General features: G+C 47.0%; 1 protein-coding gene across 4 annotated transcripts in view; it reads right to left on the bottom strand.

Moving 5' to 3' along the window:
• The window catches only part of ACLY (ATP citrate lyase), a 434227-nt gene that overhangs the window by 1948 nt on the left and 408203 nt on the right, over positions 1 to 24076 (bottom strand). For all 4 annotated transcript variants that reach the window (XM_069634496.1, XM_069634498.1, XM_069634497.1 and 1 more), the window contains 3 exons: positions 23252 to 23365; positions 22567 to 22649; positions 1565 to 1641 (listed from right to left, as the gene is read on the bottom strand). In XM_069634496.1, the coding sequence (XP_069490597.1) occupies positions 1565 to 1641; positions 22567 to 22649; positions 23252 to 23365 (274 nt within the window). The remainder of the gene's footprint in view (positions 1 to 1564; positions 1642 to 22566; positions 22650 to 23251; positions 23366 to 24076) is intronic.

The following is a 24076-nucleotide window of genomic DNA, read 5'->3' as shown; positions in this document are numbered from 1 at the left end:
GGAAATATTTCTGAATTCTCATCAGTTTGATTGGTCAAAGACTGCAGGTCTATTCTAACCCCCCCATGTGTCTTGCTAGAGTAGGATATGTTCTTACTGAAGTACTTTACTCGCAAGAGCTGTAGCCAAAATACCCTACTACTAGTCCTTCTCGAACAGCGATATCCAGCCATTCCCAAGGTCCTATACAAATCAGAAGGATTAGGGGGAAGGCTGGAGTTAACAATTGGATTGGCTCATAAATGGAACACCAATTAAGACTCTGAAGAGGCATTAAACGTGTGCTTCTTCAGACTCTTGCACAAGACCTGCAAGACAACACAGCAGTATACCAACGTGCTGGATTGCATAGAGGATCCTATGCTAGAGGTTCATTTTCTAACTGTTAAAATCAAGGAAGCAAGCCGATTTTGTACTGAAGTAGTCTGGTGAAGTATCGTGCAATAAGCCTTATGCCAATATTTGAAATCTAAACCATTTCCTCCAAGCAAAAAACACCTTCAGCGAGGACAGCTGGCCTGAGAAGGACAACATGCATCTGATGCCAAACTTATTCAGCATTAGTGAGGGAACGACGATGGCGCCTGAAAACTGACCTTTTGCTTATCTTCTGTATGACAGCACTACATCTTCCCCAAACCCTTCCCCCTTTCTGGGTCCCTTGTGCACCAGTGTCTTAAAAAGTGAGGGGATAATAGCATTACAGTGCCGTCTACTCGGTTTTGGCCTGCTGTAGTTTCCTTGTTCTTTTTCCAACGTACCTTTGAATCTTCTTCCACCATTACTCCTCCCCTCTGTACGTGCCAGACCTTTCTGAAATTGGTTATTGATTTTACACACGCCAACCCTGCGCACAGGCATTGTGAAAAATGTCCATCAGGGTCTTCCAGACCCTCCCGCGAGAAGCCTCATCTCCAGGCCACTGGTTTTAGAACTGCATGTATACTGGCATTTGCTAACCTCTTTGCCTCTATATATTCATCTTAAGTATGTAAATGCCACCATCATATCTGCGCCTTCTTCCTCCCCAATCAGAGATGATCCAGATGGCGGTCTTGGCATTTCTTCTCAGGGGTTTTCTGGCGCACCCAGGCATCCTCCTAGTAGTTCTGCTCTAGAGAGTACACCTAATAAAATATTTGTAAAGTAGGGTTCTCCTCCTAGAGAGGAGACCTCTAAATTAAGACAAGACTGCAGATAAAGCTCGAGCAATAATTTGAACAACGCTAACATACTGTCTTTTTCAAGCAGGATAAACTTCGTGTGTGTGTGCACAAATATGCCCTTGTCGCTTGACACTACCTTGACCCACGTTTTGGAAACAGACTTTTGGATAAAACATTTTTTTTTAAAATATGCTTCATGTTATGGAATCCAGCCTCCTTCTCGCGTTTTACTGATACCCCACTGCTGGCCCCTCCGAGTTGCCTTGCCTATTTGGTAGTGGTGAATCCTGTTAGCTACCTTGCTGCATGCTCAAGTTTACTGTGAAACCGACATGACCCAGATGAAGAGCCCTGCCTCTTCAGCCAGGGAGCAGCAAAGAGGAGCGTGCTATACTTACCAATGAATCCCATACTTCTGCCAAGTACAAATATGCCGTTCAGAGCTCCGATTTCTATATATTCATCAGCCTCCTCCCTGCAAAGAGAGCAAAAAGACCTCAGCTAACCAACAGCAGATGGCATCTTCCAATTCAGCAGTGGCGTGCTCGACATAAGAGCGCAGGCACACAAGTGTGAAATTACCAGATGTGGCACATCGATATAGCACCAAATATCCCTTCCTAGATGTTTCAGGACATATTTAAGCCCCATTTGGGCCACTGTGGGTGCAAGGGGATCATTATCATTGGATAATGATGCGCCCAATTTACTGAATAAGGCAAAGCAGAGTTCTATAAGTTGGGGAAGGGTCATTATCCAAAGCGATAATGACTCCTCCTGACGTCTAAAAGGCTTAGAGCACATGGAGTTGTGCAACTAAAAAGGAAAGTGGTTTTATTGTGGGGAAAAATGAGCACACACAAGTTGTAACGTTAATTTAATCATCTTGGACCTAGTAACGAATTCTACACATTTTGGGTTTCACCGATTTTTGTCAGTTTGCAGAATTGAGCTGCACATGCTCTGCAATGCCTTTGCGCACCTGAAGACTTTCCATGCTGCTTGCCAGCCTGCTCCTCAAGTCAAAATATTTGGAATGAGGTCCATACCAAGGATTATAGACTGCATTCTGATTGGGTGAGACAAGGCCTACAATTGAATCCCTGTGCTAATTATGCAATAAGCCCCATGCTTCAGATAATTCCCCAGGGCCCATAGTTACAGGCACGAGCAAAGTGAGGGCCTTAACACAGGCCATGGGGCATTACCTGAAGTGGTAATGCCCCCCAGCAAGGGGCTTAATGCGGTTAGTATTCTGGCCCGTTACACCAGGGTACTAATATTGCCTTTTTTTCAGTTGCGAGACGGCTCTGGCATTTTGCAACTGAAAAAAATTAGAAAAATAAAAGATGGCCATCACGGAACAGGTGGAAGGGACTATATGTAGTCTCTTTAACCCTTTACCCTTTCCATGGCGGGTAATACAAAAAAAGGAAAAAAAATAAAATAAAGAAGATGGCTGCCATGGAATGGCAAGAAGGGACTACACATAGTCCCATTCCATGGCGGCCAGGGCGCAGCTGTGACCGGCCCAACAAAGGATTTGTCAGGTTGGTAACAACCTGGCGAGGGCCAATCAGATTGCTTGTTGTAAACCGATTCTCCTTTGCTGGGTACTAATTAAGCTTCATACACCTGATTAGAGGACTGTTCTGGGCCCCGTTGACAGAGTTAAAGGCCAGAGTGCAGAAAAGGCATTTAACAAAGTTTAAAGGCACATTAACACCAGCTAAGGTCAGAGGGTGAGTATGTAAAGCTATTAGTTTATTGCAATATGGCTTAAACATGAAACCTTATGCAACAATTTCATAAGTATACCACAGTTATCAAACAGTTAAAACAAATAAGAACAATTTCAAGATTTTAGCAAAAAGAATTTTCAGAAAAAATCATTACAATATGAAAGCAATTTCAATATTTCTTAAAAACAATTTCTAAAAAAAAACAAACAAAAAAAAAACCACAATGCACAAACACGTTCTTTCAGAATTTTAAATATACCAGAAATAGACCGCTCATTAACACTTCAATTTCACACATTTTGAAAAAAATTGAATTTGTAACAGCATTAAGTGAGGACATTCAATTATCAGATCTTTCAAAGATTCCACATCACCCTGACAGTCTGCAGGCTCTCTCGCTATGTGGCTTCCCGATTCAAGCACCGATAACTTGGTTGTTAAATACAAATTAAAACGCAATCTTAAAATCTGTTTTCTAAAAAAGAGACGGATGTCTGATTAAATAAGAAGGCAAACTACCTAGAGCTCCGATATCAAAAGTGATATGGTTGAAGAGTTGGTAACCCGATAAACATCTGCGGTTCTCAAACAGTTTACGCTTTCCTTTTTTCTGAGCAAAAGTTTCCACAGAAATATTGTTTTTTGATAAAAAGTTCTTTCAATCATCCTATTCATTCAAGCTCTTACAGCCTCAGGTCAATTTGCTTACGGATAACCTGAAATAAAGAATTGCTAGGCGGAACCAACGGCTTTGCATATAGACGTACAATTTGCCACATGACCCGAACAGCTAGTGAAGGAAATCCCAGTTTGTGTCGTATTGCATACATAAGAATTCCCTGTGGCAGGGACAGGGTCTTCCTCCACAAAGCAGCCTCAATTTTATCCAAAACAGTGGTACCATATACTGATGGTACACCGTAAATCAGTCCAAGCACACTTTTTTGCATATAAATCTGGATGACAGGTTTGATGGAGAATTTGCCAAAATCTTCATCCAGCACACATAGCTGGGCAGCAGCGCTGACAACCACGGGCATCCGTTCTTTTAATGTGTCATCTTTGTTCTTGACTCCTTTAAATAAAACTGTATGCATTGGCAAAATGGCGGCAAAAATGTCAACTGTGCAAAAAAATTGCGGCAAAAATGCTGTGGTTTGACCCGGTGAAGGTGTACCCCATTATACCATTTAAGGGGAATAGGGATTGTGGGGGTGTCCCACGCTTCCCTTAAATGGTATAATGGGTCCGGGGATTGCAGGGGGTGTCCCATGCATCCTTTACATGGATTGCAGTGGCAAAACCACAGCCTTTTTGCCGCGATATTTTGCGTTCACGGCCATTTTTGCTGCGATTTTAACACATGGAACCTAAAGCACTCAGATATATAAACGCCTTGACTGTTTCAATCTTAACACTGTTTAGCATAAAAACAAAGCCGTAACTTCTATCACAGGCTTGTCTATTTGGTTTCGGGATCATCACTTTTGTTTTTGCAACATTAACGGTTAGATTCAGATACTGGGTCACAGCATCGATACCCCGGTGCAAGCCAATATCAGTTTGGTCACGTATTATAATATTGTCTGCATAACTCATGCTGTAGATCAAACTGGCCAATTCTCTGCGGTTTGTGTTCATTTTTACTAAAACTCTTAGTCAGATCCTAGATATAGAAATTCAAGAAAGGCACCAAAATGCAGCTTTGCTCAATGCACGGTCAGTATCTTTTCGGTGAAATTATCAGTCCGATATAAATTTGAATTCTAGTATTTCAATGCAGAGCAATTTAAAATATTGTGTGAATTTTCTGGGCAATTGGCATCATTCAAATTTTCGCCAGCGCTTATTCCTATTGACACAGTCAAAGGCTTTGCGTTAAATCTAGAAAAACTAAAAATATTGCTTTATTACAACCACTGGCTGTCTTGCAAAATCAGACAATTTAAGGAAGTGCACAAAACTTTTCTGAATCCGGCTTGTACAATATCCACTTTTAGGAAAAGATTGTATGCAGTACCCTTTGGGTGAACTACAATAACCCTGACCTCCTGGCAATAAGCACCCAACCTTTGGTATAAGTGAACTACACAGGTTGATAGTGTGGCTGAGCAGCCAGGCTCATCTCAAGAGGGGTCAATGTGAGCAGTAATGCTGTGACAGAGTTTCACAGTAACAGTTATTCAAATAAACTTACATTCAAGGTTTCTTGATAAAACAATTATTAATGTATTTGACAGTCAGTTGTGTAAGCCTTCTTCAGAAGGGAGCAAGATTTCTAACACTTATAATGCACATCAAACACACACTCTGTTTCTGTAAATCAGATGACACCGATTGGGGATGGCACACAGACACTTCCTACACCCTCAGGTGACTTAAATAGCTAGGACACTGTGGACATTGATTTATCACTGGTACATTTAGAGCAATACTGAGTTTGGTGTAAAAGATAGATAGCTGAATAAAACAAAGGTTAACAAATGATTCACAAACTGGTAAGTACTTTTGGAACCTTCCAATGCAGAATAAATTAACCCGTTCCTGGGGGAAAGGCCAAAGCACAAAGGCAGAGGTAAAGAAGAGTCTCTCAGGGAGCCAGGACAGCCAATGTTAATTGCACAATGTCTAGGGGAGCTGAAGATCTTCTTTGCAGGTAGGTAAAAAAGTCTTGCACAATGTTTTTAGAAAGGTTTGTAGAAAGTAGAACACTTGAAGGGCCACAAGCTGGGAGGTTTGTGAGGGGCAAAGCTATAGCAATTCTGCAAGGTAACCAGGACAGGTCTCAACTGAGTGTAAGCAGGGGTAAACAACAAGAGGTAAGTTCTGTTAGACTTTACAGTACCCCTGGTTAGAAAAAATGGTTCCAGCTGGCTTCTGTGACTGTACAGCTCTGCAGACCCCGTTGTTCCTGAGCCTCAGTCATGAGGACAAGAGGGAGGACGTCTGGGGACTCCTGCTATGCAGTGGGAATGTCAGCAGCAGGAATGGGCAAACTTTGATTCAGCGGTTTTTCAGTGATTCAGCTCTTCGTACCTGACAGCAAATAACACCGCAGTTCTCTGATACCGCTCTGGACTTTCCTTACATCTGGGGTCCAGTACTCTTGAGGTGGCTCAGGTTTGGTCAGTCCTGCTTCCTGGGAAGTCTGGAGGATCTTCCTGGCGCTCGGGTCTGACTTAAAAAGCAACACACACACAATCTGGTGTTCATCTCCCTGGCACTTCAAACCAGAAGCAGAAGTACAGCCAGCTCCGAGAGGATGTCTAGACGGGCTTACTTTGGCATGGATTGGTCCCACCAACTCAAGGGGAGAAGTCTTTGCAGGGCTTCTCTAGTCGGGGGGAATTTGGAGCTTCAACACAGCAGCAGGGCTTAACCGGGCAAACCAATAGTCCAGGAGTTGCAGCAGGTGTCTCTTCCAAGTTCTTCTTCTGATTCCTTCGTCCAGTGGTCGACTCTGCCTTCCAGGCCAAAAAGCCTAGTCTTTTATGCAGGTTTCTCCCATTAATTCCAGCCTAGCTGTCAATCACACAGCAGGGTGGCTGTCCTAGCCGGACAGCCAGCTGGCCAATCACCTTTGGATGCATTCCTGTAACCAATGGGATTAAGCACAGGGAGTTTTGGACACCTCCCTCACTTCCTGCCCCTGCCAGACATACTGGAGCCAGAGGCGGGCTTCACTTGTGAATCCCGCCAAAGACAAAACGAACAAAGGGACCAAACCTGGTTTGGCGCGCAGAGTAAATCTCAAGGACCTTTTCAACAAGAAATGGCAAAAAAAGACGACCAGGGCCATTTTGACGAAATGGGCACCCATGGGTGCTTAGCTGCAGCTGCAAACGCAGCCCACGGTAAAAACTCTCATCGTAGTTAAAAGTAAACCACTCCCACCAGCCATTAATTGTAGAAAGGGTAACACAAAACTGTTATGTGAGAAACTAGACAAAGGGGATACTAAGTAACCCCTCCAGCACCCTTTTGTAAGATAGTGTGTGCTGGGTCTAGAAAGTTATAAATGTAAGTAAAGTCAATTTCACTTCACTGCTCTTGGAAACAGTATTTTATCCAAGAGAAGGTATTTAAACCTTTGGGAAATCTGAAAGACTTCCTTGTGCCACTGAACTGAAGGTGCTGTGGCACACTATAAAGATGCCGCCTATGGAGTTTGTCAGACCCCATAACCAAAAGAAACAGAAAACACAGAATTAAAAGTACAAGGTCACAAAGTACAGCAAAAGAGCTGGGGGTCCCTAAGGCGGGAGGAATTTAGCACTAAACTGAAAATTCTCCCCAACGTCCCAGGAGGATAGCTCAGCGGCAATGTGTTCGCCTTGGAAGCAAGACGACACAAAGCAACACAGGTTTGATGCCCGGGTCCGTGCTTAGAAACCTCACGGTATTTAAGCGTGGTATAAATACGCAACTAAGAAAAAGAAAAAAAAAAAAAACAAACAATTACTCAACTAAAAAAAAAGAAAAAAAACCCAAGCAATTCCTGTAACAGCGCCTCGATGCCCGCGGGCTGTGTGAGCGCTTTAAAAATGCAAATAAATAAAAATGCAAATAAATAAATCCACCACCCCTAATCCAGTAAGGAAATTGGCCGGTAGTTAATAAAGTACATTCAATGGGGGCCCATTTTGTCAAATTGTCCCGGTCTTCTTTCTTCGCCAATTCTTGTTGGAAAGGTCCTTCTTGAGATTTACTCTGCGCACTGAACCAGGTTTGGCCCCTTTGTTTGTTTTGTCTTTGGCAGGATTCACTGGCTCCAGCGTGTCTAGCAGGGCAGGAAGCGAGGGAGGTGTCTGAAACTCCCTGCGCTTAGTCTCCTTGATTACAGGAATGCACCCAAGGGTGATTGACTGCAGGGCTGTCCTTGGAGGACAGCAACCCTGCTGTGTGATTGACAGCTAGGCTGCAAATGAATGGGAGAAACCTGCATAAAAGGTGAGGCTTTTTGCTTGGAAGGCAGAGTCGACCACTGGACGAAGGAATCCAAAGAACATGGAAGAGACGCCTGCTGCAACTCCTGGACCATTGGTTTGCCCGGTGAAGCCCTGCTGCAGGAACCAAAGTGCCAGGGAGAGGAACACCAGAATCGAGTGAGTGTCTTTAATTCAGACCCAAGCTCCAGGAAGACCCTCCGGACTCCCATGTAGAAGGACTGACTGACATTGAGCCACCTCAACAGAGTGCTGGACCCCAGATGCGAGGAAAGTCCATAGTGGTATCTGAGAACTGCGGTGCAGCTATTGGCGAGAGCCGCGAGGAGCTGAAACTGCAAAATGCTGCTGATCTGAAGTTTGCCCATTGCTGCCACCAACCTTCAATTCGTAGTGCTGTAGTCCCCAGACGTCCTCCCTCTTGTCCCCACGACTGAGGCTCAGGAACAGGGTCTGTGGACCTACACAGGAACAGCAGTCCGATGGAACCAATTTCTTCTAACCAAAGGTACTGTAAAACTAAGGGGACTTACCTCTTGTCGTGTAGCCTTGCTAGTTCTCAGTTTATACTTGTCTTGGTTGCTTTTGCAAAGTTGCTTGCAGCTTTGCCCCTAAAGCCTCCAAGCTTGTGGCCCTACAGTGATTCCATTTCATCTACAAAGACTTCTAAAACATTGTGCAAGACTTACTTACCTGCAAGAAGTGCTTCCGCTCACCTAGACTTTTGCTCAATTAACATTGGCTGACCTGGCTCCCTGAAAGACTCTTCTTACCTCTGACTTTGTGCTTCACCTTTCCTACAGGAAAGGGTTAATTTACCTTGCATTGGGGGGCTCAAAAGTACTTACCTGCTTCAAAATATTTGTTTAACCTTTGTTTTATTCCCAAACCCTTTTCTTTGACACCAAACTCAGTATTGCTCGAAATGTACCAGTGATATATTAATGTCCACAGCGTCCTAGATATTTAAGTCACCTCAGGGTGTAGGAAGAATCTGTGCGCCATCCCCAAATGGGTACTTGCTGATTTAGAGTGTGCATTTTGAAGTGTATTTTTGTGTTACTTATATATTGCTCCCTTCTGAAGAAGGCTTATTCAACGGACTGTTAATTGTTTAATCAAAAAACTTTGAGCGTAAGAGTTTATTTTAATGCTTGTCACTGTGAATCTCTGTAAAAACCCTACTGCTCACATTGACCCCTCTTGAGATAACCCTGGCTGCTCAGCCACACTACCAACCTGCGTAGTACAGATGTATACGAAAGGTTGGGTTACCTATTGCCAGGAGGAGAAGTTTGGTGTAGCCTCTCCCAAAGGGTACTGCATACAATCTTGCCTAACAGGGTGCATATCCCAAAACTCCAACTCAGCTCAGATAAGCACTTCACGATCATGTGAGGCTGATTTCTTAAGAGTATGTAAGGCTAAACAATACCACGTCTCCTTCAGGCATTTGCTCTTAAAATCACCCATAAGCAAAAAGAAGGGGTTACACTTTCGGCCCAAAATGCAAATATCATTGTAAGTACAACTAAGAAGTTTGAAATAGTATTATTCTTAACATTGACATATATACATTAATCAAAATATAAATTGACTATTTTCACAGGAGGCCGAAGGAACTTCACAACCAAAATGTTGGTTTTGTGAGACTATAATTTAGTAACACAGAGACCAAGATCATTGCATACTGCCCAGAGGAGACCCCCATAAGGACTTCCCTTTGGGCCTGGCTGAGCTTTCTCTACACATGTAGTGAATCCATCAATTACGGGTACCACCTCCAACCAAGTCTCTTGTAGACACAATATCATAAATCCCCCACAGAATTTAGAAAGTACGAGAACATGTAGAGAGTGATATGATATGGCATTTATAACGCACCTATACACACGTGCTTCAAGGTGCGACGAGGCAAGGGAGGGGGAACAGAGGGAAGACAGACAACAATCTTACTAGGCCAGGTGACATTGAGATCGCGCAAGTGCAGGGGAGGGGGGAAAAGTGCGGGGGAAAGGGGAAGGGAAAGGGGTAGTGCTGTACATAGGATAAACAATAAAATAAATAAAACAATAAAACAAACGATAAAACAATAGAGTGCGGCCAGCTGGTGGGAAGTGCAAGGGTAAGAGCAGACATCAGGTGTCAAATGCTGGTAGGGGGCTGTAGGGTTACAGAAGAAGCCCCCGAGTGCAGGGGTTGTGCCAGGGGAGCAGTGCAGGTGTGCAACTGTCAGGGGTGGGGAGAGGGGTACTTAGGCCCGAAATCAGAGGGTAGCCAGGTAACCAGTGCAGTTTCAGTTTAAGACAGGAGATCAGCAGGGGAGAGGAGGAGAGAAGGCAGAAGCAAAGAGGGAGGTCTTGAGGTGCTTTCGGAACCGGAGATGGTTCTCCTCAAGTTTCAGAGAGGCAGGGAGGCTGTTACAGAGGGAGGCCCCAGCCGAAGAAAGATCTACCACCAACTCGTTGCTTGGAGAAGCGACTGACCCTGAGGGAGTTGGTGGCGGATGAGTAAAGAATTCGAGAAGGAAGATATTTAGGAAGAGAGTTGAAGGTATTGAGGTCCCTGACCCCAGAAGGCCTTGTGGACAATGCAGAGGGTTTCGAACTTAATCCTTGCCGCCACTGGGAGCCAGTGCAGAGATTACAGTCCTGGAGAGATACGATCCCTGGGCTTGAGGCCAAGTACAAGTCTTGCAGTCCTGTTTTGGATGAGTTGCCGAGGGCAGAGAGTAGAGGCAGGCAGTTTAGTCAGCCTAGAGAGAACCAGAGCTCTGGAGACTGAGCTTCTGGGGGAAAGGAGAGGAAAGGAAGAATACCTCTGAGGAGGTGCAGCGGGTAGTGACTTCTTAGAGACGTCAGATGTGAGGAGAGAAGTAGTGTGGAGTTGAAGATGACCCCCAAGGTTTTTAGTCTCACGGGTGGGAGCAGGAAGAGGGCCAAGGGAAGCCGGCCAGAGAGTGACAGGAAAGGAGGGAGCAAGTGTGATGAGGAGAATCTCTGCCTTACTGATATTAAGGTAGAGATCAATGGCGGCACACCACTCCTGGATAGCTGACAGATGAGAGAGGGAGAAGAGGTGACTGAAGGGAGCCTTGAAATGAGTGGAGTGTCATCCGCATAGCACTGAAAGTTAGGGCAGAGAGCGGCAATGCAGTAGACAAGAAGAGTCAGGTATTTGTTGAACAGCCAGGGAGAGAGGTTAGACCCCTGGGGAACACTACAGGTAGAGATAGAGGAGAGGAAGGACCCGAGTTGGACCTTGGATGGTCAACCAGAGAGGAAAGAAGTCAGCCAGGTTATCACGGAGACTATTGAGCAGGGTGGTATGGTTGACCGTGTCAAAGGCAGAAGAGGGATCAAGTAAAATGAGGACACAGGGAATGTTGGAATCCAGGTTGGAGAGCAGGTCTTCACAGATGTTCAGGAGAGCAGTTTCCATGCTTCTGGCAGCTCTGAAGCCAGACTGATGGTCAAGGAGACAACCATCATATTCAGTGTGAAGATTTAGCTGGGAGATGGCCAGCTTTTCCAGGAGTTTGCCCAGGAAAGGGGTGATGGAGATTGAGAGATAGTTAGCTGGGCAGGAAGGGTCGGCAGAGGGTTTCTTAAGACAAGGGTGCACAAGGGAGTGCTTCAGGAAGGGGGGGGGGGGCGGTTGGAGATACCAGTGGCGAAGGAATGGTTGCAGAAGTCGCCCAAAGGAGGAGCCAGGGTGTCAATGTGGTCGTTAATGGTTTGAGAGGAACAGGGGAGAACCTGTTTCGACAAGACTTTCATAGATCGGACTTGTCTAGAAACCTCATCTGGGGAGAACAGGGGAAAGGCAGAGAAGGAGGGAGGTAAGATGGCCACAGAAGGGCCTGATGAGGAGAGGGGAGTAGGGGTAGGGGTAGGGGGAGGAGGAGGAGGAGAGGAAGGGAGAGGGGACAGGCTGTCCTGAGTTTTAGAGATGAAATGAGAAGCCAGGGCCGTGCAGAAGGCCTGGGAGGGGACAGGCGAGGTAGAGACTGCATCAGAATTGGCTAGCTCCTTACAGATTTTGAAGAGTTCAGCCGAGTTGTTAGATGCCGCAGAGACGCTGGCTTGGATGAGGGCTCTCTTCTTGGTATGGACAGAGAGCCAGTATTGCCTTTGGAACAGGCGGCAGGCCAGTTTGTCAGAGGGTGTACAGGAGGCACGCATTTCCGCTCAGCCACCCTGCACGTGCGTTTAAGAGTGAGTATGTCTGAGTGGTACCAGGAATTGCATTTGGCTTTGGGCTTCAAGCGGATCCTCATGACAGGGGCAAGAACATCAAGAGTATCAGATATAGCAGAGTGGAGCATAGAAAGGGCTGTGTCAGGCTCGAGTCAGCCGAATGGGGAGGGGGTGTGAGAAAGTGGTGGCAAAAGACTCAACTGACACACGCTTCATGGGTCGGATAACCGAGAAGGATGGTGGCAGTGCTGGGGTTGGCTTGGCTTAGCCTGGCCTGAGGGGGTGTGCGGGGTGAGAGCTGGGAGGAAAGGAGAATGTCATCACTCCAAGAGAGGAGTGGTGAGAGGGATAGAAAGAGGAAGGTCTGTAGAGATCAGAACATCCAGAGTGTGCCATGCAGAGTTAGTCGGCCCGAGGGGAGAATAGAAATTAGGAGAGTCGTCTCCAAGAAGGAGGGGTGGAAAGGTCGAGACCAAGAGGGAAGTAGTGAGGTCCGCCCACTCAGAGAGGAAGGAGGAGATCTGACCAGGTGGCCGATGGATGGTAGCCACAGTAAGGGAATGGCTAGGAGAGAGAGAGCCTGCAGACGAGGCATTCAAAAGTGTGCCTGCGTAGGAATGACAGAGGCAGGAATCCACTCAGGCAAGATCAGGGCTACACCCAGTCCGGAATGATTGGACCTGGGCGCAGAGAGGATCTTGTAGCCATCAGGGAGGAGAGTGTCAAAGCTTGTGACAGAGCTGGCCGCAAACCAGGTCTCAGTGAGACTGAGGACATCAAGGTCAAGTTCTTCGAGCAGGCGGCAGATGTCAGAGGAGTGTTGACAGCTGAGCGAGTTAAGAGTGGCAATATGGAGAAGGTGGCCGTCCTTAAAAGACTTCCAGAGAGGGGTACAGATCAGAGGTACGCTCTGTGGAGGTGTAGAAGAAGCCCAATGGGGCCGGTAGAAGAGGAATGAGGAGAGGGCAAGTTAGTCAAGGAGGAGACAGTAGGGAGAGGGGAGGAAGTTGTGGAGGGAAAAGAGGGGACAGCAGGAGAGGAAAGGAAATTCTAGAGAAGAGAAGAGAAGAGAAGAGGAAGGGGGGCGGGATGGGGAGGGCAGAATATCAGGTAAGGACACAGGCAGGGGCGCAAGCAGATAAGAGAGAGAGACGAGACAATAGTAGACAATTGGAAAAGACAACAGGTGCTCAGACAATGGTAGAAAAGTTTGCTAGATGAATGCTTTGCTAAGAAGCCAAGACTGCAGAACAGCCCTTCCTTCACAATGTAGTTTAGATACCAGAGAAAAACACACCTAAGTCAGAGAGTCCTGAATAATGTGAAAAGGCCTAGGTTTCACAGTGCAAGTTTAAAAACTTTCACAATGCCATTTTTGCCAGAGTGCGCCCTAGTATTCCAGCATATCAATTTTAACTGGCTCTTTCATTCGTCCTTGAAACCCACTAGGCCGTGTATGTGTAAGAATTTTGTAATAAGCTCCCAATCATCAGTTTGTGTTCTCATCTCTTGAGCGTGGCCCCTAAAAGTAATCTTATGGCTGTCCACCAGATCATGAGAAACACAGATTCTTAGCAGGGTTAAGCCACCACTTAACTGTGTTGGTGGCACTGGTCATCATGACCTTTGCCCCCCTCCCCCTTAGCAGGCAAAGTGGTCAACTATTCAAACATATCAAAACCAAATGAATTCAAACAATTGGCTTCCTCCAAAACAACCATTCTAACCATACGGGAGCCGAAGTGTAGTCTGTCCTGTCAAAATGTATAAATTCAACCTGCATTATATCATCAGACCTCAGGAACCTCAACCGTGGTATTTCATTGAATACATTCAACACATAATGAGGGGGGGACCACCAATCTTCCTCAAATATCCATTCTCTATACAGTGTGTTTTTGGTTAAGTCAGATCGAGTATCCACTGCCTTATTTTCCTTGCAACTTCGGACTTTTTTCTGTTACACGGGGACACTTATCCTTCCCTATGTTTTTCTATTGTGCCATCAGCACACCACCTTATGTGGAGTGCTCAGGGGCTACACAGTATCCCCTTTCTCACTGCTTCTGTAACTTTGTGGTTATAGGGACATGCTAATCTGAAAGACTGAGCATAAGAGGCAAAGATCCTGAGGCTGAAGTCAAGCTGACCACTGGAACTGAAGAAACAAGGAAGGAGAGGATATGCCTGCAGCCACTTCCAGACAACTGGAGATGCCTTCTGCGTAAATACTGGTGTCCAACCTCCTCCTTCCAAAAGTAGGAGAGCCCCGAAAAGGAAGACTCTCTCCCTTAGACTGGTGGGTTCAATCAGTCTGAAGAAGACCTACATTTTGAGCCATCCATTGACGAACTGTGAACATCACTGGCTGTAAACTGCCAATACCCTCCGACCTGTGGCCACAGTGCAGTGCATGGCCTGACAAAGATCAAATCCTCCCAAAACTTTGGTGAACTCCTTCTGGACCTCCAGAGGCGAGATTCCTCTCCATGAAGTCCCCTTACCAGAGTGCTGGACCGAGAAAGAGATGAATCTACCGGGCAGTAATCATTCTTCACTGGTGTCTTGAACAGTGCCAAAATCACAAAGCCATGAGGAATCCTTTGTCTGAAGCCTCTTCACTCGACTGCTGCTGCGAGATCCATTCTAGTGCCCATTCCTTCATCCGCTTGACCAATAATCCGGTGACCAGGTCTGCTTCATCGTGGGGGCATTGTGCTGCATCCTCTTCTTCACTTCTTTTTTTTAAAAACATGATACAACTTCAGACCTACATTAGGGCGGACTTAACTGTGCACGGTGTCCTATTCCGCCCCCCCCCCCACCCCGTCCCCCACCTCTCTCCACCACATAGTTCAGTATCTTCACAGATATGTACAGCGCTGTCCAGTTCTCTATTTCAGGAGAGTAAGGGTGCCAGGCCAAGTTGTTTTAGAGCGTATCGTCTGGTTAATGGGTGCTTGCTGGGGAGGAAGGGGCGTCTTCAGCTTCCCTCATCAAGAATAGCATCACTGGGCCCCAGATATCTGGTGGACGGGCATGTAGGGGCAGCTGTTTAACAAAGTCTGTTTCTACATCTTGACAGTAGAGGATGTCCTTGCGCCAAATAGAGACTGTGGGGACGGGTCCGCGGCTCCAGGCCATGGCAACTCTCCTGCGGGCGAGTGTTAACAGTAAACCTGCCAGTTTCCTTATTGGTGCTGATAATACCTTCGTCATTCCCAGTAGGGCTGCCGTTTGGATGGGTCGCATCTCTTCCCCCACGATTGCAGCTGTCGTCTCTAGGACTTGGTTCCAGAACGGGGTCAGTTTGGGGCCAGTTTGGGGCAATCCCACACGAGATGGACAAAATCGGCCGAGGGTGTCCCACATCTTTTGCATTTTGTTGATGCTTCAGGATGGTGTTTGTTCGCTTTCGCCGCCGTGTGGTAGGTTTGGTGAAGTAAGTTAAAGTGGATTAGTTTAAAGCGTGAATTGAGAGCTATTTTTTGCGTTTGTCTCAGGATGTAGGTCCAGTCTTCGTCTGGAATGGTTATATGTAGAGACTTTTCCCACCTGGCTTTTGCATGGGTGCTGGTAGGGGTTGTATCGGTGATGATGGTTCTGTAGATTTGTGATACCAGCCTGCCCTCACCCTGTGCCTGTATCATGTTGTGTAGTAGTTGCCAGGTCGGGGGTTGCCGTGGGAAGTTGGGCAGGAGTGCTTGTAGGGTATATCTGGTTCTAAAGTAGATGAATGTGTCCAGTGCGTTGTTGCCACCTCCCAGTCTTGCTTGTTATGGAGTTATGAAGCCGTCCTCGGTGAAGAGATCTCCTAGGGTACTTATTTGCAGCTTTTCAACCCATTGGTGGAAGACTCTTTCCGATGTCAGAGGAACCCCAGGTATGAATTTGACGGGGACAAGGGGCGAGTATCGTGTTTGCACTCCGTATTTTTGGGCGAGCTTCTTCCAAATCTTGCCCGTTGAAAGCACCACGTTCATGGTGTTGTGGGGGACCGGGGTCTGGCTAAAAATAACAGCACTCAACAGGTTGGGTGTCGCTAGGGCCTTGTACGTGTGGTCTGACTGCCTGTGTGGAGTACCAAAAGCTGAGGAACTGTGCTTGTGCTGTGCTTTTCTAGATCCGGGAGGGCTAGTACTCTTCTTGTCACCGGGAGAGTCGGTGTTGAATGTGCCACTCTGGCCGGTTTACCTGCCCATAGTAGCTCAAGGACCATGCTTTTCAGTTTGTTCAGGAAGGATTGTGGCAGCAATATGGGAATGTTGTTGAATAAGTACAAGAGCTTTGGTAGGATCACCATCTTGACTAGGGAGGCTCTTCCCCAGAGGGTTAGTGGCAGGGTCTTCCATCGCGTCACTTTTTCCTGCAGGGTTTTGGCGACCTCTTTGTAGTGGTCACGGAATACCTCATGGTAGCTTAGCGACATCTGTATCCCCAGGTACCGGACTTTGGATGTTTTCCACGTAAGCTGAAAGTCATCTGCAAACGGTTTAGTCGCCGGGGTCAACGGAAATATGATGGATTTTGACTGGTTGATTTTTAACCCGGAGGCCGCTCCGAATTTGATAACTTCCCTCATGACTGGGTTCAGGTTTTCTGCGGGGTCACGTTTGAACAGCGCCACATCGTCTGCGTATAAGGATAGGATGAGCTTGTGTGGGCCTATGAGACCCCCGAGTTGTCTTTGTTCTCGTAGATTGGACGCTACTGGTTCCATTACCAGAGCAAATAACAGCGCTGATAGTGGGCAGCCCTGTCTGGTACCGTGTTGTAGCTCCACGGGGGCTGACTTTGCTGATCCCACGATAACATTGGCTCGTGGTTTGGTGCATAATAGGGACACCAGTTTGATGAATCGGGCTCCCAGTCCCATCCTGGTGAGTACTGCGAAAAGGAATGGCCACTCCACCGAGTCGAACGCCTTCTCGGCATCGAGTAGGACTGCGATTGCCTGCTGTGAGGGCTCTAGCGCTTCGATGACGCCGAATAGTCTTCGGATTCCGAAGGTCGTGTTGCGGCCTGGTATGAACCCGCCTGGTCCGCCAGCACCAGGGCAGGCATCAGTGGCATCAACCTGTTTGTGAGTACCTTTGCTAGTATTTTGTGGTCAAGGTTGAGCAGGGAGATGGGGCGATAGGACGCACATTCATCTGGTGGCTTACCGGGTTTATGCAAGAGGACGACGTTGGCTTCGCAGGTGGACTGGAGGAGTGCTCCTTTCTCTAGTGCCTCTTCATATACCACCGCTAAGAGGGGGGCCAGGGTGTTCGCAAATGCCTTATAGAATTCTCCCGTTAGGCCGTCTGGGCCAGGAGCTTTGGAATTCGGGAGGGCCTTGATGGCTTCGATAATCTCTTCCTACGTGACCAGTTCATTAAGTGGTTCCCGCAGTTGGCTTTTGACCCAATATAGTTCCGTGTCTTCGAGGTATTCCAGTGGGACGTTTGCATCTTTGTTATGTTTGGTACTGTCAAGATCCTGGTAGAAGAGTCTAAATTCCTCTGCCATTCCTTCATCGGTGTGGGTTAGCCCACCTTGCTTGGTGCGGATTCCTTCTATTGGCGACAGTTTGTTGTCGGCTCTTAGGTTTGCCAAGAGGGCGCCGGGTTTTTGGCCTTCACCATATTGCCTGATTTGGCTTCGCGGTTTAGGAATTTTATCTTGCGATCTGCTATGGTCTTGAACTTCTGTAGTTCCTCTTTCAGGGCAGCCATTATTTTTGGGTCTGTGCTCGTGTTTTGGAGCTCAAGGTTCCTTAGTTCTTCGCTAGATGCGAGTTTTCGCCGGATGAGTTTAAGGATGCCATTTTCCTCAGCGAGGCATATTCCTCTCGTAAAACACTTCAGTGCTTCCCAGATCGTGCTGGCGGAAGGGACTGAACCCATGTTGGAGTCCAGGAACGTGGTCATCTCCTCTCAGTTCGGATGCGAAAACCTCGTCTTGCATGGAGCCATTTTTAAATCGCCAACGCTGCAGTGGGGACCTGGGGTTGGCTGGGTTGAGGCTGAGGATAACTGGGGAGTGATCGGAGAGAGTCCTTGGTAAAATATGACATGGGCCACACACCAGCGGGCCATTTGTTGAGGCGAATAGGTAGTCATTCCTGGAGCTCGTGCTGTGAACCGCCAAGCGGAAGGTGTAGCCTTGTATTTCTCCATTAGACGATCTCCATGTGTCTTTCAGCTCGAATGCCCTGCAGATTTCTCTTATTTGAAGGCTGGCCCTGGAAGTGGTCTGTGGTGTGGTCCGTGACCTGTCTTTCGCTGGGTCAAGCACCGTATTCATATCACCTCCCCAGATTATGGTTGCGGGTCTTGGGCCGAGAGGTGGGTTAGTACCCAGCTAAAATGTCAAAATGTCGGGGCCGTCTGTGTTAGGCGCATAGGAGTTGACAAGGGTTATTTTTTGGCCCGCTATGATGCCACTTACTAGAATAGATCTGCCTTTGTAGTCTTTCTCTGTGTGGACCAGTCGGAAGTTGGTCCTCCTGCTGATTATGATTGCGACGCCTCTAGAGTAAGACGAGTATGAGGAGAAGTATCTGTGGCAGCCCCAGCTTCTGGCCCAGAGGTGGTCGCTCCCAGGACGTAGATGTGTTTCTTGGAGCATGGCCACGTCGATCTCATGTCTTTTCAGATACTGTAGAATTTTCCTCGTCTTAGACGGGATGTTGCCTCCCCTGATGTTCCAGGTAACTACTTTGAATGGAGTGGGTTAATGTATAATTGGGCTTTCGTTTTGTTCACCTTGATCAGTGACGTTGTAGCTGGTTTTTGTCTAGCGGTCTGGTCACTGTTTGTGGGAGTATTTGCTGGATGGCGCAGTAGCGGTGGTGGTGACATGGGTGACAGAGGGTCGGCGGGAGGCGCTGAACGGGTGGCACAATTCCCTCCCATTTTCCTTGGTGAATCTTTTCCACGGGCAACGCCCAACTGGCCTGTATGTGAACTATTGCAGGAGGTGGATCCTGGGGATTCCAGGCCGTCAATTGCGTTCCTTCCCCGTAACAACAAACTGTAAAACGAACAAATGCTGTGCTAGGGGCGCTCGGGGCTTCCCAATTATCCCTGCCCCGTTGTTAAATCATTTTGTGCTTCTCCCGGTCGTTTTGTTGCGTGTTGCTGGAGGATTTCCTGCCTTTGGCATTTGCAGGTTATGGTGGATTCCTGGGTTTCTCTCCCTTTGTGGTCGGGGTTGGTTGAGATTCCGGTCGGGGCAGCCCCTCTGGTCTAGGAACATGCTCGCTTCTTCTGGAGATTGGAAACAGTGGACTCTACCGTTGGGTTGCACCCTGAGTCGTGCTGGGAAGAGCATTGAGTAGACCATCTGGTTGTCTGAGTCTTTGTCTAATGTTGGTAAATGATCTCCTCTGTGTTTGGACCGCGAGGGAGAAGTCTGGGTAGATGTGGATCTTGTCTCCATCGTGCAGGAGTTTGTTCCCCTTTCTCTCTCGCCAGGCGGAGGATAGTGCCACGGTCCCTGTAATTAAGTAGTTTTGCGATGATCGGTCTGGGTGGTGCGCCGGGGGCAGGTCTGGCTGATGGAATTCTGTGTGCTCTCTCTACAAGTGGGATAGGGCCTCTCGCCCGAAGAGGGATATGCAAAGTGCTTCGACGTAGTCTTCCATTTTGGACTGTGATTGGTGTTCACCCACTCCTATAATTTGGATATTGTTCCTCCTTGAGCGGCTTTCCAAATCTTCTCATTTGGCTATGGTTGTTTTCATTTGGGACTCCAGCCTGGACACTTTGCTCGATATGGAGTCTGCGCCATCGTCCAGATTGGAAACCGTTGGTTCAACTTCATTCAGGCGCTCCGTGTGAGTGCAAATACGGTGTTGTAGGAGATCTACTTTGGATGACAGGCCATCCATCTTGTTGTTTAGGCTGCATATGCCAGCTTTTAGCTCTAGGAGGAGTTATTTAATTTCAGATGGATTGCCTGCGGACTCCGTTTGTTGTGAATTGTCAGGTGTGGGATCATGATCTTCCTGTAAGCGAGGGGTTTTAGGGGTCGTGCCACTATCAAAGGTTAGCTTCCTTTGGGATTTATCTGCCTTTCCCAATGTGTCCGTGGGGTTGACAGCGAGGCTAGGTTGTGATCATTTTCCGCTATGGCTCAGGCGTTGCACCGGGGCTTCACCAGGGTGAGGTAATCCGGGTCTGTTCTTATGGGGCGAAGGAGGGGGGGGGGGTTTTGGGGGGCGTGGAGTGAATTGGAGAGATGGCAAGCTTTGGATAGCCGAGGGCTCAGGTGGGATTCAATAGTCCACAAAATAGCAGTACGGTTGATGCCTGTTGGTCAGCTCTAATGAGTTCATACAGCCAATGCGTGTTTTCTGCTTAGGTTTATCGCTGGTCAGATGGGTAGGGTGGTGGGCTCTGGGTAGAGTCGCTGTCGGGTCCTCCCCAGTCCGAGTGCCTGTTGGGCTTAGTGGCTTGATCTAGTGCTGGGGTCGGCGAAGGGCAGCCGTAGGTGTCGCGCGGATTGCAGCTTGAAGTTGCAGATTTTGATGGGGTATGGCTAGGCCGTGTGTCTCCACTGGGTCCCCAATGGCGCCTGCTGACAAGATGGTGCGACTCCGGCTGTCTTTGGCGGTTTCTTCACCCTCCGCCACCGGTGTTGGGGGGTTGGGGCCCGTGGCTCTGGCAGCACGGCGCCAGGGACGGGCCTCTGCTCGATCTGTTCTTGTCCTCGCAGCTCGGGCGCACCGCCCCGATGCGAGGCGGGTGGCCAGTGTCTCCACCGGAGACGAATCACCAGTCTGCGCCGGGCGGGAGAGGGATCTTCTGGGCCTCCTCCGACCGCCGCTCTTGAACCCCCGCTAATTTTCTGTGTCACAGCCTGGAGAGTCGCTGCGGGTCCGGAGGTGCGCTCGATGTTGGAGGCGCTGTCTCGCTCCGGCAGTCTGCTGGGCGCCTCCAGGCCTACGGGGCACAGTATTGAGCAGGCCGTTCAGAGGTTTGGGGAGGTCAAATTTTCCCCAGATTTCGTGATAATGCAGATAGGCGTTTAGGGAGTTAGGAGCAACAGTGATTTCTGCTTAGAGGAGCCGGGAACACCAGGATTATTACGGATTGAACCGGGGCAACGAGGGAGCTCAGACCTAGACGGCCATCTTGGTCGGCCCTTTAGCTCCCTCTCGTCCTCTTCTTCACTTCTAAGGTGCTGCAAGACGCTTGGTAGAACTTACCTAGAGTTGTTTTGCTGCTTCTGTGTTGCTGGAAAGCTGATTCATGTGTGTTGGAGTTCTCCCATGCACATTTACCCAGGCCTAATGCCTGTGTGCCTTAAGGGAGCATTCTCCTAAGTCCCTGATCCTTTCCCCAAGCAAATTGTTATTTACTTGCTACTCACGATTTCCTCTGGAACATTTTACAGCTTGTGCCTTGCCCGTTTAATACCCAGAGTGGTATGCCTGCTACTAGTGGGCTGTTTAAAAGAAAACAGTCAAGAGAAACTGGGAGAGCAATATTAAGGCAACCCTTCTTTATGACCGGAGGTTCCCAAACTTGACACAAATTAATGAAGTGATGCATTGGATCCGACTTGTTAAGGGTTGTCAGGCCATTAAAAGAGAAGATATCACATCTGCCAAAAGGCAATCAGACCCTTTAAATAACTTACAGAATGTAATTGAGGCTACTTTAGCAGACGCCAGACTGGTTGATGGTCCATTAGTGATGGACTTTTGTCGGCCAACAGGAGATAAAATTGTGCTGGGCAAGGAAGGATATAATAAGTTATATAGATTGATCTGCTCACTCGGAATAGCCCGACAACCCGAAACAGTAAAAATTCCACTGGTAATTAGTATATTACTTTGCTTTGAGAATAATTTAGTTCCCAAGGAGCTCCAATCCTACCTTTAAGCCGTACCTTGGTTATGCTTGCTCAGCAAATGATCTGGTCCCTCCAGTCTTGATTCTACCTCCAAGCAATAATAAATAGCCTCTAGAATCGACTGCCACTGTATTATTTGGGGTAGAAAAATCTGACAATCATGTCCCCAGAGGTAAAGGAAATCTGACGTCTTGGAGACTCGGATGAGTATTTGTCATATGTGTCGTGGAACATAGCTGGTTTATCATGAAGGTTAGAGGATTCAGACTGGAGGGATTTTATTGAAGAGTTTGCAGGAAACGTGGGCGAAGGACCCTCCAACGGTTCCAGGTTATTATAACTTCAGTATACCAGCACGAAGAAGTCTGAAAAAGGCCATCCTAGTGGGGGCCTATCAAGTTGGTGCCATCTGAATTGGACATCTAATATTTCAGTTGTCCAGATAAACAATTTAGATATTCTTGGTTTAATGTTTGAGGTGGATGACATCCCTCAATTCTTATTGAGCAATCTCTATCAAACAAAGGTAGAGTTGATTTCAGACCTCTGGAGGAATTAGACCATTTGGTAATGCTGCAAATTAGTAATGCCAACTGCAACGCTTATACCTTATACCTTTTAAGGCCCCAACCAGGTTCCCAATGTGTTGTAGCCATGGATTTCTTACCGTGTAAAGGAGCCACAGTTCCTGAGTAAGTCCACAAATGCCACGCCGATAAAGCCATCGACGTTCAAAATAAGATTGGGTTTCTAAAGCATAAGGAAAGATGCATGAGTTTTCATCATGTGGTACTGACTTATGAATGCTTTAATGAACTACCTAACATGTCATCTAAGATGTCTGATAGGACAATCAATCATCACTTTGCACTGGCCTAGCAACTGAATAATGCTATGCACAACACCCAAGACTGCTTTCTCAAGAGGAATGATCTCTGATAAGTGACTTTAGCAACAGAGTGAGCGAGGGAAGGAAACCCATGAGATGACTGGAACCTCACACTCAGCCTGCACCAATGTTTTAACTGCATGGCTAAAAGATATTTACATACTGTTCCCAAACATAACCTTTTTATACTGCTCAAGGATTTTTTTGGTTGGGTTCACATGCACAAAAAACAATATATGCTGATTTGGTTCCTTCACTAAAATCATAATAAGGAAAGAAGTGTGATCCAAAGGCTAAATATACAAGAACTGTTTAGGCCAGAAAGTTAGTTTCTACTTTAATACACCAATCAGACAAGGCTAGCAGTTCCTCCCTTGCATGGCCAACAGAAAACTCACAAGTATTGAGAAGCTCTTAAAAAGGGTGAATGCAACACTTTGCCTGGTAGCTGCCACTACCTTACCTTGGATGTAGTGATTTTCTCAACTTCCAGGGCATAGTCGAGCAGTGGCGTGGCTGGGAACTTTTGCTTTACGTAATCTTTCAGAATCTGGACCCGCATGTCTGGGTTGTTGATCTGAAAAATGCAAAATATCAGAGATGTAGCTGGTAATCTATTAACAAGCCCACTTCAAGCTCATTGCAGAATCTTTTCAGGATTTGCAATTCTCTCACCTAAGAAGCACTGTGATGGTTTGATCTATAACCTATGTGTTAAAGTTGATATTTCTATACCAGACTCCATTTTTTATCCCCCAGAAGTCGATTGATACAAGACCAAGTTTTGTCAAATAATTTACAAATTCAAAAAACGCTTTGAGAACGGTGACACAAGTCGACCAGATAATACTGCTCATTTCTGTATTGAGATATGTTAGTTAACTGCCACTTTGTTTGCATTTCCTTTTCTGTAATTCTGATGCAAGTGCAACTCTTTTCGGAGAAATAATAATACCATAAGTAATACATAATTCTAGTAATATTTTTACCATTCTTAATTCGGTGGCATAGTGACACATTACAAGCAAATTGTCTTGGTGCTTAAATAATGCATTACTATAACCAGATTCAATGGAACCAAGCCCCTTGCAACTGGGATTCACATTGTGATTCAGATTTGTGCATCCTGTACCCATGTAGCCACGCTTCATCAGTACAGAGAACATGGATAATTCCAACAAATCTGATTGAGACTGTGGCTTCACAATATTAACAGAAAATGTAGATTAAAAAGAGACTTGGTGGTTAATATTTTTCTATAGCCAGTGAATGCTTTTGCATGCACAGA

This window comes from Ambystoma mexicanum, chromosome 13 (genome assembly GCF_040938575.1).
Source record: "Ambystoma mexicanum isolate Mex_15411 chromosome 13, UKY_AmexF1_1, whole genome shotgun sequence".
In the NCBI taxonomy this organism is placed as follows: Eukaryota; Metazoa; Chordata; class Amphibia; order Caudata; family Ambystomatidae; genus Ambystoma; species Ambystoma mexicanum.
Note: the sequence above shows the minus strand (reverse complement) of the source record. Positions and strands in the feature narration are given on the sequence as shown.